Source organism: Phycodurus eques, chromosome 14 (assembly GCF_024500275.1).
Source record: "Phycodurus eques isolate BA_2022a chromosome 14, UOR_Pequ_1.1, whole genome shotgun sequence".
Lineage (NCBI taxonomy): Eukaryota > Metazoa > Chordata > Actinopteri > Syngnathiformes > Syngnathidae > Phycodurus > Phycodurus eques.
In genome coordinates this window covers 11,798,217-11,813,410 of record NC_084538.1, presented here as the reverse complement: position 1 = coordinate 11,813,410, position 15,194 = coordinate 11,798,217, and the positions used below count along the sequence as shown (strand labels likewise).

Sequence of the window (15,194 nt, the reverse complement as noted above, 5' to 3'; positions counted from 1 at the left end):
TTCGGGTACCATTTCACACGCAGCACTCACTTCCCCCACTCTCATCCTGCCAGATGCTGTCTGATTTAAAGCGACAGTGTTGTTTTCTTGCATGCACTGAATGAGGGCCTTGTCATTTTTCACTTTTACTTCCAAACTAAATTGCGTTTGGGATTCAACTGCAGCATAATCCCTTATATGAATAGTAAAACAGTAAATCTCCTTCATGTATGTGCCATCCCTTATGAACGGAAGGCTCATATTCAGACTCCATAGTCCCCGGGGCTTAGTACCAGATGGAACTAGGCTGCTCCCTCAAACTCTCACCCCCCAGGGAAGGGCAGGATTACAGAGGGGAAGTGGTAACCTTGAGAGAGCCTGAGAGAGAAGGAGGGGAACACAAGGAGGAAGAAGCAGCCTCAAAAGCAAAAGAGGATGTGGCAATTGCATGGACCGAAAAGCTCAGTATTGATTAGATTTTTTTTTATCACCTCCCTATTTTTCAAGTATTGTTTAAACCACGTCAGCATGGTGGACAAGCTGGTGGCACATCCATCCCACAGTTCAGAGGTTGGATGTTTGAATCCGGGTCTTTCCTGTGTGGAGTTTGCATGTTCTCCCTTTGCTTGCATTGGTTTCTCCAGGCTCCTACATTCCAAAAACATGCACGTTAGGTCCATTGATGACTCTAAATAGGTCCATTGGTGGGAATGTGACATCAAACACTGCCTCAAAGTCATGTTTTTGGAATTTCGGAGGAAGCCGGAGTACCTGGAGAAAACCCCTGCAAGCATGAGGAGTACATGCAAACTCTACTCCAGAGCCCAGATTCGTACCTCAAAAGCAATAAGACCAAATTTGAACATTTCGTTCACGCGTGATCAAAGTCAGCAAAGGCTTGATTTTTCATGTCTTCCTGAATGATCTTCCTGGTGTTAAGAGTGGAGTCCCCCCCCCCTGTGACATGCAATTGTAAATGTGAAACCCACCAGAACTTTCACTGCTAAAAAGGCCCAGATTTACACTAAGGAAGTAAGTTTGTGTGTAAATTGAGACGAGGTCATAATTTTTTCATTAGTTAAGATTTTCGTGACAGTTTTTCTTCGTCACGTGCTGTGAGATTCCTTTAATGTAAAAGTTGTGCCTTGATTCACTAGAGGTTGAGAAATATTGAGCAAAACAGCCAGCACAACTAAAAACTAGTGCAAAACGAAATGGGAACAAAAGGGCAATGCTTCAACAATATCCTGGCATAATTTCATTAATTCATTCATTCATGACTCAAGTCGTTTGAATGCTTCAATTCGATTTTTATTGAGGAGAAGGCAATAAACGTGTGTTGGCGTGCACTGAGCAAAAGGGTCAATAAAGGTCAACTGTATCAATCACAATGCAGCTGATCGCAAAGAGGGGAGTCATGCCGTGTTAAACCTCACATGGTAGGACACGTAGTAGCCATTGCTGTACATGTAGAGGAGCTGATCGGTGGGGTTGTAGTCCAGGCTGGAATAATTCTCCTGGAACTTCGGAAAGCGAATGTTGAGGTGTTTTTCCTCGCCGCTCTTGGTGTCGAAGGAGTAGTAGATCTCCTCAGTGTTCAGGTCCACAGACCTGGTGGCGTACATGACTCCACAGGCCATGAAGGCGTTGCCGGTCATCTGTTTGTACGCGGCCGTGTTCCACACGTTCTCAATGCCGAAGCCTTTCTCGTCTATCTTTGCAATGACTAGTTTACCTTTGCTCTCCTCAGAGGCATACATTACCCACAATCCTTTTTCATCCGCTGCAAAGTCCATGTTCTGGTTGTTCGAGTAACTGTATGAGAAGGCCGTAGTGGCAGTCGGGATCACTCTTGAATCGTACAGTTTACTGGTAAGATTGTACTTGCCCATACTAAATGGCGAGTATCTCTGATAATAAATACTGTTACCACGAACGATGTAGTTGTTACCATAGCCTCTATAACTAGGTGGAATGTCAAGGGAACTTGATGTTGACATCAGAAGCAGGTGTTTATAGTCTGGGTAAAAATAGAACTGGGTTGTTAAAGTACTGCTGGATCCACTGTAGAAGTACGTGGACTCAGAACCTTTAGCGGGTTTGGAGTCCTTCCCCCATCCACCATAAATATAACTTGTCTGCAAATGAGAGTTCAGTTGGCTAACCATGGGTTTGCTGAGTCTCATGATTCCTGTGTGATTGCAGTTTCCTGGAAAAGAAAACAATGTTACAGCGTCTGACTTTTTTCATCAGTTATTTTAACACAAGGTGACAAGCTGACCGACCGATATCTGGCTTCAAGAACTCTTGTTCCTTCTGGCACTCCTCCAGCTTCTTCTGCAGTTTGACAAACTCAATGCGGATCACTTGCAGGTTGCTCTTGTCGTACGACTCCAGTGTGTTCACAATGAGAGTCATGTTGCGGATCTACGATGAAAGGTTAGTGGAAAGCGAAAGCTGTGAAACAGGTCGTAACTGGATCTGCAGCAGCTTGAAAAAAAAAATAGTAATACAATCCATTATTGTACCGTGCTGCAAGTGTAATGCTGTGCAATACAGGTGCACACATCCCATTGTGCATTGGGAAGTTTTTAATGACACTTATGTCATAAAGCTCAAAATTCAAATAAATTAGATAGCAATGTTGACATTTTACTCATTACTCATATTTTACTCATACTTCTATAAACATAGATGTTGTTAACGAATAATAATAATCTGATCAAAAAATAAGTATTAGCAGTGGTTGTATATCCAATGGGTACAATAAAAGATGTAGGTTTCACCTCGGTATAGAGAGAGTCAAACATGGGTGAGGAGGAATTGAAGGCATCTTTGAGCTGAGAAACCAGAGATTCGAACTCTCTGAGCTCAATCCTGAGCAGCTCAAAGTCCAGTTTGATGTAATCGTCAGCACTGGAGCCCAGGATGGTGACTCTATCCAGCAGCTTTTTCAGTTCTCCCAAATAGATCTCCAGCTTTATTTCATAAGTTTTTATCTACACGATCAGGAAGGAAAAGAAAGACGCAGAAGTCAAACTGTGATGCAATGTGATTATTTCTGTTTACTTGTAAATTGACCAGGTACTGAAACTACAAGCCCCACAATGCACTGTAAAACCATTGTCACAGCGCGCGCCCTCTCCTTTGTTGGCCTTATAGTTATTATTACTTTTTAGATCTGTACCTTGTTTGAATAAAAAAATAAATAAATAAGTAAAATAAAAAAATCATTTTAATGTGATATTTCAATATATTCTTGAAAAGAGTTACTTTTTTTGTAAGAAAGAAAGGGCCTACGCAACAGAAGAAACTCAACAACAATGCTACATAAAATAAAGCGAATCTATCGACGTATAATTAACAAAGTGCAAGTAGTTGTTGGAAAGATGCACTTCTCTTTCAACTCCAAAGTCAAAAAATGTGAAAACAGTCAACCATTAAATGTATGTGAGAGATTGAGATCACGTGGAATATAATATTGAAGATAATATTGAATTTGTTTCTTCACTTTAAAATCATGCTTTCTCACAAGCTTTGTCTTAATTTGAATAATAATCACAATTTTGCCTTTTCTAAATTTGCATCATGGTGACAGATTTTCCAAGTCTCAAAACTTTTGAAACCTTTATTGTCACCTGTACAAATCAATTGATTAAAAAAGAAATATTTTCAAGTAAAAGCTACTACAACTAAACAATGTGGTTGCACAAGTGTGCACACCCTCATAATTGGGGATGTGGCTTTGTTCAGAATAAACCAATCACATTTAAACTCATGTTAAATGGGAGTCAACAGACACGTCACAATTTAAACAGCCTCTCATTAACCCCAAATAAAGTTCGGCTGTTCTAGTGTGCTTTTCCTGACATATTTTTTTACATTTTTTTTTTATACCATCTTCTTTTATGGATTTTATGCAGCATGCAAAATAATGTCATACAATGCGACAGTTGAACAAATAACAAACATTAAACAAATAAACCCCACCGACCCAACCCTTGCTGGTACACTTCCCCGGCAAATGAAAGAAGATAACAATGAGACAGACAAGGCATACATCGAATATATATATATATATATATATATATATATATATATATATATATATATAAAAGGAAATAGACAAAATACCCTCAGATGTGACGTCATTGTATAATATCATGCAAAATTGTCCAATCAGCAGCTCAATCTGATGCTAAAGTGTCATTAATTAGGATAAAAACAACTGGTTCCAAATCCTACTGAATTTTCCTGATTGTCCAGAGATTGACAGCGTAATTTTTTCAAGTCTTCAAAAATAGAGCACATCCTTTAGCCATTGTTTGTGAGTAGGAGGTGGGACGCATATCCACCTTTGCTTTTGGTTTTGTTCTAAGACTGACTGGTATTTGGAACTGTTCATAATTCCCTCCACCTTGCCTAAGACACAGGTCCATCTTAAGAAAAACAGCCCCAGAGCATGCTTCTACCACCACTATGCTTCATTGTAGGCATGATGTTCCTTTGCTGATGAGCAGTGTTGTGTTTGCATGGCTATACCTTGTGGAATGATCGCCAAAAGTTCAAACTTGGTTTCATTTGACCATAACACATTTTCCCACATTTGGGAGATTCCAAGTGTGTTTACAGCAAAATTTTGAAACCAAGGTTGAACTTGGACATTATAATGAGTACCTAACTGAATGGATGTTTTTCACACAAAAAGGGTTGACTATGTCTGCATCCACACCTCACTTAAGTCTATTTTGTCAAATATGTTTCATTATTTCACATCGATATTTTATATATTGTTCCAAGACAAAAAAAATGCCCAAGATTCAGACTTTTTTTTTTTACTCTAATGATGGCTGAAATCTGAATGTACAGTATGTGGAGTACATCCAATATGTCGTCATTGACATCTGGTACCATACCTTGTTCATTTGAATCTGCACTTCCTGGATCAGATCCTTGCTAATTTGTTGCATGTGCTGCACCCGATCAGCAGGGAAAGTGGTGTCAGGCAGGTACACGTGACAAACACACTCACCCAAACTTCCCACTGACGACGTCACATTGCCAGACCCCCAGTCCTGCACTGGCTGAGAAAGGCAACAAATGGTCATTGTTAGCAGTGATGACACTCAAGTTGCATGTTATACTTACGATCCAGGCCAAAGTGGGACTGATGACCGGTAGTAGCAGGAATAGAGTGGACAGCATCTCGTCTCACTTCACCTTCCAAGTGTCTCATTGATAGCCTGCTTAAAGCCCTTTTAAACAAAATGTCTTATCAGATCATCAAACACATGTTCTTCCTTTCCCAAATTTATTGAGCTCCCTGAAACGCAAGTGCAGATGTTGGTTCACACAGAATTGTTTGATGACAGTTTGACACGGGAGTTTTAATGTTACCATAGGGCGGATGAGAAAATCTGCACATGTAAAAGCCTAAACAGCTCCAAGTATGTTTATGGTTTGTTTGCTTACGTTAGTGCATACGTGACAGCCGGAGTAGCAATTTTATTACAGTCTCTTTACAGTTTTAATAATTAAATTCACTGATGTAAGTTCCTTAGAGTGTTCTTCTAAAGATGTTGCCATTACAATTGCGTTTGAATGCAAAATTGTAATGTGTATAATATATATATATGCAATATGCATTTTAAACATGCGAAACCCTCATTTAACATTGTCACAGTCCTTTTAATGTTTTGAGACTGTTAGTTTTAACAGTGATCAAGGAAATTATAATTATTTGAATGTTATGTATTAAAAGTTCGAGTTGTTTATTGTCACATTGTGGCCCTATTTAAAAAATGTGTATGAAAAATGCACTGTTACTAATATTCATTTTAGTTTAGATCAGTGTTTCCAACCTTTATTGTGCCAAGACACCCCTTTTACATTTGAAAAATCTTACTGCACACCAATGAAAAAAGTGTCACAAAAAGTATGAATACTGACATAATGATGATCAGGTCTCAATTTACTCTAAAATTTTCTTACTCAGTTTGAAATCCAGGCGTTTAATTGAACACAAAGCTGATAATACTCTCAGGAAGTCATGACTTATTCTGTTGTATGAGTGGCAACTGGTGTGATGAGCTTGTTCTGAAATGCTGTGTTATACTTAAGCTAGATAGAACGAGTCACACATCTTCCAAAACGTTCAACTGTCATTCCACAGAATATTCTCACGAAAGTCTTTCAGATGCTTTTTTTTTTCCCCTCCAAAAGTAAAACTGGCCTTTATGTTATTTTTGGTCAGCAGTTGTTTTCGCCTTGGAAGTCTGCCATGGATGCCATTTTTGTTAATCCTCTTTTTCAGAGCAAACATCCAAGGGCCTTTTTGTTGCATTCATTCAAAATGTAATCAAATGTAATTTTTTAATTTATATATATATATATATATTATATATATATATATATATATATATATATATATATATATATAATTATTTTTTGCACAATTGTTTTTGTCAATGTCTTTATGTCTCCAAAGTGTTCTGTAAATTGACTGTCTGTTGTACTAGAGCGGCTCCAACTACCGGAGACAAATTCCTTGTGTGTTTTGGACATACTTGGCAAATAAAGATGATTCTGATTCTGATTCTGATTCTGATATATATAACTATGAGAATGTAATCGAAATAGTTACACTACTGTTACATTTTCAACCGGATAACTTGGAATTTTAACCAACTACATTTCTCTATTAATCTTCCAAACAGGTCCCCTGAGGTGACACTGTCATCAATGGGTGACACTTATGTTGTACACATCACGACAAACGCCACCCATTTACACCTCAGTTACAATTGCCGCTGTTCCTCAAGCATTTTACTCCCACTTTCAAGAAAACTGCAAACATTTGAGGATATAATATTAATTAATTAATTTATGTATAATATAAGTTAACGAGCCGGCTGGTTAGCACATCTGCGTCACAGTTCCGTGGTGCGGGGTTCAATCCCGACCCCGCCTGTGTGGAGTTTGCATGTTCTCCCCGTGCCGGGGTGTGTTTTCTCAGGGCACTCCGGTTTCCTCCCACATCCCAAAAACATGCACGGTAGGTTGATTGAAGACACTAAATGGCCCGTAGGTGTGAATGGTTGTTTGCTTCGATGTGCCCTGCGATTGGCTGGCGACCAGTTCAGGGTGTACCCTGCTTCCCACCCGAAGATAGCTGGGATAGGCTCCAGCACGCCCGCAACCCAAGTGAGGATAAGCGCAAAAGAAAATGGATGGATAGATGGATAATTTGACACAAATTTGAAAGTTTGTAGGTGGAATTCTTTCCCATTCTTGCTCGATGTACAACTTTAGTTGCTTCTTAACACTTTGGGGTCTCCGTTGTCGTATTTTCATAACTTCATAATGCGCCACGCACTGGACTGCTGGCACTATTTGCATATCTGTTGTTGACCCATACTGACTTCTCATGTGCTTGTGAAGTATCTGCACCATTTGCACAATTGACACTGTTCCAGATTATCACACTACTTGTCACATTAAACTGCTTAAATTTATTGAAGTCTCTGCGCCATTTGCACAATGGTCACTGTACTAGATTATCTCTCTTTTAGTCATTTCAAACTGCTCTAAATTGCTAGAGGACTCTGCATCATTTGCACAAGTGTCCAAAAAAAAAAAAAAAAGTATCAGCATTACCACATTACGGAGAGTCACAGTAACCTCAGTGACTCTCCGTGCTGTGTTTTTATGTTTTTATGTCACAAACATATTTTCTCTCAAATAGCTGTCTGTTGTCGTACTAGAGCGGCTCCAACTACCGGAGACAAATTCCTTGTGTATTTTTGACATAATTGACATAAGATGATTTTGATTCTGATTTTACTACTCATAGGCCATTAAAGATGTCAATTGTATAAAATGGCGAATGAGTTCTTAAATGTTATAAAAACTTTCAGGATAAAGTATTTTCATGCATCATTATTTATTTACCCTGACCCCGTAACATTTATACTGAGTCAGGATTAGTCTCAATGTTATTGCTAATAATGCCAGGAACTAACTGGTGATGACAGATTTACATCTGTGGGGGTATGGCTTAAAGGACAACCGTTGTTTACCTATTTCACATCTTTGATCGACTTGGCAGTACCTTTTTATTGCTTATTTATTTTTCAGCCACAGTACAGTCTGTGATCACGTCGCGAGGTAGTGGAAACGACGACAAATAGGGAAGCTACTCTCACAAGGGCTTAGTTTTATTACAACAGATCATGTATATACAGGAGACAACAATGGACAAATCCAAGAAGAATGAGGTTGGTTGTGTGTTTAGAAGCATTTCCTGTGGACAATGGAAGGGCCTGCCTCATCGTATTCCTGCTTGCTGATCCACATCTGCTGGAAGGTGGACAGGGAAGCCAGGATGGAGCCACCGATCCAAACGGAGTACTTCCTCTCAGGTGGGGCGATGATCTATGATAGGGGAAAACATGAAATGCAGTCTTGTGTAACTTTGCAGAGTTAAGTGACAAAGAAAACCTTTTACCTTGATCTTCATGGTGCTTGGGGCCAGAGCTGTAATCTCCTTCTGCATACGGTCAGCAATACCAGGATACATGGTGGTACCACCAGACAGCACATTGTTGGCATAAAGGTCCTTACGGATGTCAATGTCACATTTCATGATGCTGTTGTAGGCCGTCTCATGGATACCAGCTGACTCCATACCTGATAGGTGACAAGCACAACGCATGAGTTGCTGCAAACACGAAAAAAAGAGAATGGAAACAAAGGATAGAGACTCACCAATGAAAGAGGGCTGGAACAGGGTCTCGGGGCAACGGAAACGCTCATTACCAATGGTGATGACTTGTCCGTCAGGCAGCTCGTAGCTCTTTTCCAGGGAGGAGGAGGAGGCAGCGGTGGCCATCTCATTCTCAAAGTCGAGAGCCACGTAGCACAACTTCTCCTTGATGTCACGCACGATCTCACGCTCAGCTAAGGCACACAGTGTTCAAGTTAGACAACTACACTCATGCTTGATTAAAACAATTAACTATGACAAGTGGACTGACCAGTCGTGACAAAGGAGTAGCCGCGCTCAGTCAGGATCTTCATCAGGTAGTCAGTGAGGTCACGACCAGCCAGATCCAGACGCATGATAGCGTGAGGCAGAGCATATCCTTCATAGATCGGGACATTGTGGGTCACACCATCACCAGAGTCCAGCACAATACCTTTGGCGAGCAGAAAAGACCCTCAATTTTAGTGACTGCGAAAAAAAAACAAAAATCAGCTCACTTGAAGTATGTCTTATAGCGAAATGATTTACTACTGCTGACACAAAGATGCACACAGCTTGTTGAAGTGGGACTAACACTTCTTGTTTACAGTGAGAGAAATCCCTACACACGGTTGACACCCTATGTGTGAACATGTCTCACTTGTGGAACCATTCCAAGTCCTGGACTTATAAAAGGATAATGCCGCGTACTGTGAATATAGCTTTGTATACGAACCGGTGGTACGGCCGGAGGCGTAAAGGGACAGAACAGCTTGGATGGCCACATACATGGCGGGGACGTTGAAGGTCTCAAACATGATCTGCAAAACAAGGCCAGCAGATTGTTCAAGTGAGGAAGTACAGTTGCGCTGTTTTTTTTAATTTTTTTTTTTATTATTATACAGACCCTATTCGTTGGAAAACGCACCTATCTTTGGTCTTTCTATAACACTGTGAGATGCTACAAGATGGTGCCAAAGCCTTGGCTTATAGGAAACTGGTGTAAAGGACGTATGTTGACGTGATAGTTCAAAACTGAGAGACTAAAATCTTTGTCTATCGGGGAGGAGCTTTAGACTGGCTTGTTAGTGGAAATTACACAGTCTTTGCATTTTTTTCAAAATCAAATGATATGTAAGCCATTTCTTGCCAGGCGAATGATGTAAGATGAGTTTGCGGTACAGTGTATTTGAGGTTGAAACTATTAATATAGACCATATAAATGATAATAAATATAAAAATAAAAGTGCATCAAACAACTGGAGGAGGCAACGAAGCACCTGTGTCATCTTTTCCCTGTTGGCCTTGGGGTTCAGAGGGGCTTCAGTGAGCAGGGTGGGGTGCTCCTCGGGGGCCACACGCAGCTCATTGTAGAAGGTGTGGTGCCAGATCTGATTGACAAAAGAGAGCAGCTGCTCTCAGGACTGAAACAACAACAGCGACCTGGTCCTCTAAGTAAGGCGCCCGTGTTAAAAATAGCTCTGCCAGTTGTGGTCAGCCTGTGAATTGTCGAGGAGCTGGAAGGTCAGCTTCAATGTTAATACAGACCTTTTCCATATCATCCCAGTTGGTGATGATGCCGTGCTCGATGGGGTACTTGAGGGTCAGGATACCTCTCTTGCTCTGGGCCTCATCACCTACATAGCTGTCCTTCTGACCCATACCCACCATCACACCCTGTGGAAGGAATCAATATGTGTTTAACTTTCCGTCCTTTTTGACACACAACAGAAAAGAACGAGTGCGTGGTAAAGTCCAGCATACCTGGTGGCGGGGCCTTCCAACGATGGAAGGGAAGACAGCACGGGGAGCGTCATCTCCGGCAAATCCAGCCTTGACCAAGCCTGAGCCGTTGTCGCACACAAGGGCGGTAGTCTCGTCGTCGTCACACATGATTAGGCTTCACTGGAGTGGTCTGAGTTGGTCTTTTTTTTTTAAAGAGAAGAAACCGACACGCGTTGGATGCATGTCATGAAAGAACTTTACAATGGCCTGCCAGCAGTATCCTAAACATTTATTGACTTAGTGTGACTTTAAAAGACCTGACACTGGTGTTTATATTTAGGGTGATAATTAGACTTGCCCTTGTAGGCGCCAGTATTTTCGTGTGGACCTTGTTGGTGAACATTGTTCGGCAAAGTATGGCCCGTGAGCCACATACGGCCTATACAGTCGCCGAGCAGTTACATTATTAAGAGTCCTGTAATAATCTTTTACTCCATTTACATTCATATAACTGTAGCTCTTTTTCCCCCCCCTGTTCTGATGGTTCTGTGATTTTTTTAATATTCACTGAAATAATAAATAGAAAAAACAAAAACTACTTTTTTATGATTAAATATACAGCGGGCCACGTAGACTCATGGCTAAATTAAGAAGCAGGAGGGTTACTTAAAGTATTAACATACTGTAAATACAATACAAATTACAGTAAAATGTTATTAGTCAACTTAAGAATTTTACCTATTACATATATATTAAGCCTTATTTATTTAAACCTCATGCCCATATGGACACCAATCTGTCAGTTTTGAAAACCAAATGTGGCCCTTGAGCCCAAACATTTGCCCACCCATGTTGTAGAATGTCTGATATCATATCTCCATGATTGTTCTTAGGAGCTGCTGAGGTAGCACCAAAAAGGGTCATAACAGAGAGCGAGAGAGAGAGAGAGAGAGAGAGAGAGAGAGAGAGAGTGAGAGAGAGGGAGGTCTATTTTAGGCCCGGCCTCCTCACACTTGGCGCATCTCCCTCTATTTCAAGTCTGCCGGCATGCCGCTGTTGCCACACTTTGACACTTTTGTTTGACTGCATCACCCCATTCCCTAGCAACAATTAACCCCGTTCATGGGTGTACTAGAGCAAGCATATTTGGCAAAGTCTTAAGCAGTGCACTGTGAAAATGGGCTCCATATGCAATATCATCTACTCTCTGTACTCCATTGTGTCTTAGGATATTTGTAAAAAGTTCATTTCACCACCGCAATTAACTGTCTCATATAACTGGTCAAGCACTCTATTGAGTGATAGAAATGTTTAACAGATAAAATCACCATTGCACACTGTTCAATTCAGTGAACTAAATGAATATACTAGAAGGTAGATTTGTGTAATATAAAGCTCCTTGAAGCATACTCACCAAGGTGCACTCGTAGATGGATGCTTCCACTGGGACAAGGACTGGGGCTGAGATGAGCCCCTTAAATAAGACCCTGGCTCAGTCTGGGGCCAGGGGGCGTGTCTGAAAGTTCACACAAGTCCAAATAAGTGCCGCGAGAAAGGAAATCAACAAGCCAGACCGAAGAGTGTTTGGCAAATCGGGATACGACTGCTTCCCAGCAAAAGGATCTTTAGTTATGATCACAGATAGACCTTGTGCAAAACAGGACACTCTCCGAACGTCAAAATGAAAGGAATGTGAGGAGGCAAAAACTATTTCACTCATTTGATGGAGTACATCTGAAATATTATTGCTGGGTGTTTATTATACATGCATACTATATCATCATCATCAGCCATTATCTATCCACTGCAGGGTGAAGGGCTCTTCTTCACGTTTCCAACCAGTACTATGACATTTTGCAGTTTGTTGCCAGCGTATTTTGGTGTTTAATGATTTCATCTATCCATCTACTTTTAGGTCTTCGCCGTCGTCGCTTTGTATCCAACTGATAGTTTCTGTGGTCCACCTTTTGTCAGCTCTTCGGGCAACGTGGCCAGCCCATTTCTATTTAAGGCTTTTTATTTTTTGAATGACGTCGGTAACTCGCGCCTGCTGTCTTATCCAACTGCATCTTTTCTTGTCGCCAATGCTTATTTTCAACATTTGGCGTTCCATGTTCCTTTGGGTTACACGTAGTCTTTGTATAACTTTGGCATCCGTAGTTTCACTACCGAACGTAAGTGAGGACTCGTAAAATACATTGATCGAAAACCTTTCTTTTCAAGCAAATGGGAAGATTGTTCTTGAATATAACACGAAGCATTCCATAAGCCTTCCAGACAGGCTTTATGCGCCATTCAACTTCAGTGCTTGTATTTCCATCCATTGTTACAAGTTGGCCGAAATAGATGTAGTTGTCGACGGCGTCTAGGACATAGTCCTCCATTTTGATATCTTTTTGTGGACAGTAACGATTGAACATGACCTTCGTTTTGCTTTTGTTCATTTTCAGACCTGAGCGACGGCTTTCTAATTCTAATCCCTGAATACGACGCTGTAGTTGTTCAGCATCGTAGGAGAATAAAATGATGTTGTCTGCAAAACGAAGATAGCTCAAATAAGCGCCGTTAATTTTTAGTCCTTCTTTTTCCCAATTGAGCTTTTTAAATATTTCTTCAAGGCAAGCTGTATATAGCTTCGGAGACGGTGTGTCGCCTTGCCTGACCCCTTTTACTCGACTTATTCGCACTCTTTCATCATCAATTCGTATTGAACCTGAAGAATCGTTGTATATTGATTGTAGAATGTTGATATAGGTCGCCTCTATCCCTTGATTTACGAGCGCCTGCAGTATCGAAGTGGTGGTGACTGAGCCAAATGCTTTTTCACAGTCGATGAAGGTTACACACAGAGGCATTTCGGCTGTGCTTCACTGAGTTTGATTCCAATTCGTTTGTCCAATATCTTTGCAAAGACTTTATAAATCGTTGAGAGCAGGCTTATTGGGCGATCATTTCTTAGTTGCATTTTATCGCCTGATTTATGTAGCAAAATGATTTCCGCGTCTTTCCATGTCGCCGGTACTTCTTGCAAGTCCAAGCAGCGTTGAAATAGTTTTACAAGGATCTTATTAAGTTCCTTGCCTCCTGCTTTCAGCATTTCAACAGAAATTTCATCCAGACCACAAGCTTTTCCGGTATACTATATAAACGATATATTTGACTGAACTCGGAACGTTATATGAGTTCTGATGTATTTTTTATGTATGAAAATGACATCATGTGAAAAAAATAAATACAGGGCATCCCTGCTTCATGTTATTTCGATTTCGATGGCACACACCTCTCATACCACTACAGAGTTTTTTTTACACCACTCATGGCCAAGGCCAAGGCTCACTCTGATGACCCAGTCAAGGCAGCGCCGCTGGTGACTTGTTAAGGAAATGAAAACATTGCATATGTGTGACTGTGAACCATGTGGCTGGTATGTGCGCTGAGCCTCAGCCATGTGTGCAACAGCTGATGGTAAAGCCCGAGTGTGCTCAGACTGCTTGTGAGTGGCTTGGCGGTCAGAGCTTCATTGCTGCGCCCTGATTGGCCGAGCCGTCTCCTTCTAGGGTTATGCTCGGCAGCGGAGTCATTAATGAGCGGCCACTGATGTTACTGAGCCGCTAGTTACCAAGATGAGCTCCATATCTGTGCAGCCCACATAACTGATTATTTTCTTTGATGTATAGTGAACCTTATGAGGTAAACTTGTTCACGGAGTGACACAAACACTCCCGAGGGCAGAAATACAGTATCAACGATATATATTTTTTCCCAACACTGTACTACTACAGCACACGTGGACAAACAATACAGTATATGTTTTAGTCATTTGAGTGATATAGACAGAGGTCCGTGGGAGGTATGTGGCATTGTTCAGTTGTGACACCAGCACCATTCCAAGGTCATTGCAGCACAAGCTTCTCATATATATATATATATATATATATATATATATATATATTTTTTTTTTTTTTTAAGGGCAGATTTAGAGAGAGAGAGATAGAGAGAATAAAAGGGTATTACATTTTCATAAGGTGACTCTCCAGAGCCAGTCTTTACTCTGGTGTCTTGATTTGGGTTCTCACACTTTTTGAGTCCAGACACCTTTTACAAGGGAGACATTTTTTGCAGAACTCCCCATAATCCCAATGCCTTTTGGGGGTGAATTTTTTATTAAAATATACATGGCCTGTTTAGTAGAAAATTAACCAAATTAATTATGTATCTCTCGCCACAAACTGCTGTGCACTGCTTCCATTAACATGGCTGCGAACACAGCGGAGTTAGTTTACAAAAGCACCTTGTGTTGCTAAATTAGCAAATTGGTCATCATATTAAGCAACTTTTCCAAATGACCGAGTGACTATTTTTCCAAAGAAACAGATAACACGAGTGGAATTATTTTTACGTTTGCATATGACAATTAAGTGGAAGACAATTACGGACTCTATTGCACTCAATAGTGCACAAACATGGTACCCATTTATACACTGCAAAAGCAAGAAGCTTACCGAAAAACTAACTCATACAACCCGCCGGTACCAAGCAATTTTGTTTAATTTGAGGTGCTGTGTTTATTTAAACTAGTTACTCTGTGTCCAGTGAGAGATAATCAAGTGGGCCACATGAATTTTCCTTAATTGATCAGAAAATTATTCAAATGTTTCTTCATCAATCTATGTCAGTGATGTATAGTGGCAGGCTGGACAATGAAACACTCTTCTGCTAGATGACAAAAGGTACAATTATAATTAAC

The 15,194-nt window shown here is 40.6% G+C and overlaps 2 protein-coding genes across 3 annotated transcripts; both read right to left on the bottom strand.

Moving 5' to 3' along the window:
• Positions 1-1,394: 1,394 nt before the first annotated feature.
• On the bottom strand, positions 1,395-5,184 carry olfm4.2 (olfactomedin 4, tandem duplicate 2). Its single transcript, XM_061697250.1, has 5 exons — positions 5,128-5,184; positions 4,896-5,063; positions 2,766-2,978; positions 2,265-2,406; positions 1,395-2,188 (listed from the first exon to the last, which is right to left on the bottom strand). Exons 1-5 carry the CDS (start codon positions 5,182-5,184, stop codon positions 1,395-1,397), a joined length of 1,374 nt encoding a protein of 457 aa, XP_061553234.1.
• A 2,993-nt stretch (positions 5,185-8,177) lies between these two features.
• On the bottom strand, positions 8,178-11,932 carry LOC133412348 (actin, alpha cardiac muscle). 2 transcript variants are annotated; one of them, XM_061695425.1, is made up of 9 exons: positions 11,862-11,932; positions 10,487-10,647; positions 10,271-10,399; positions 10,003-10,113; positions 9,459-9,543; positions 9,015-9,176; positions 8,746-8,937; positions 8,486-8,667; positions 8,178-8,412 (listed from the first exon to the last, which is right to left on the bottom strand). In XM_061695425.1, the coding sequence occupies exons 2-9, from the start codon at positions 10,613-10,615 to the stop codon at positions 8,269-8,271; spliced, it is 1,134 nt and encodes a 377-aa protein (XP_061551409.1). In that variant the 5' UTR covers positions 10,616-10,647; positions 11,862-11,932; the 3' UTR covers positions 8,178-8,268. The 2 variants fall into 2 exon arrangements, with proteins under 2 accessions (XP_061551409.1, XP_061551408.1); XM_061695424.1 differs by having other exon boundaries at positions 8,486-8,937.
• Positions 11,933-15,194: the final 3,262 nt, after the last annotated feature.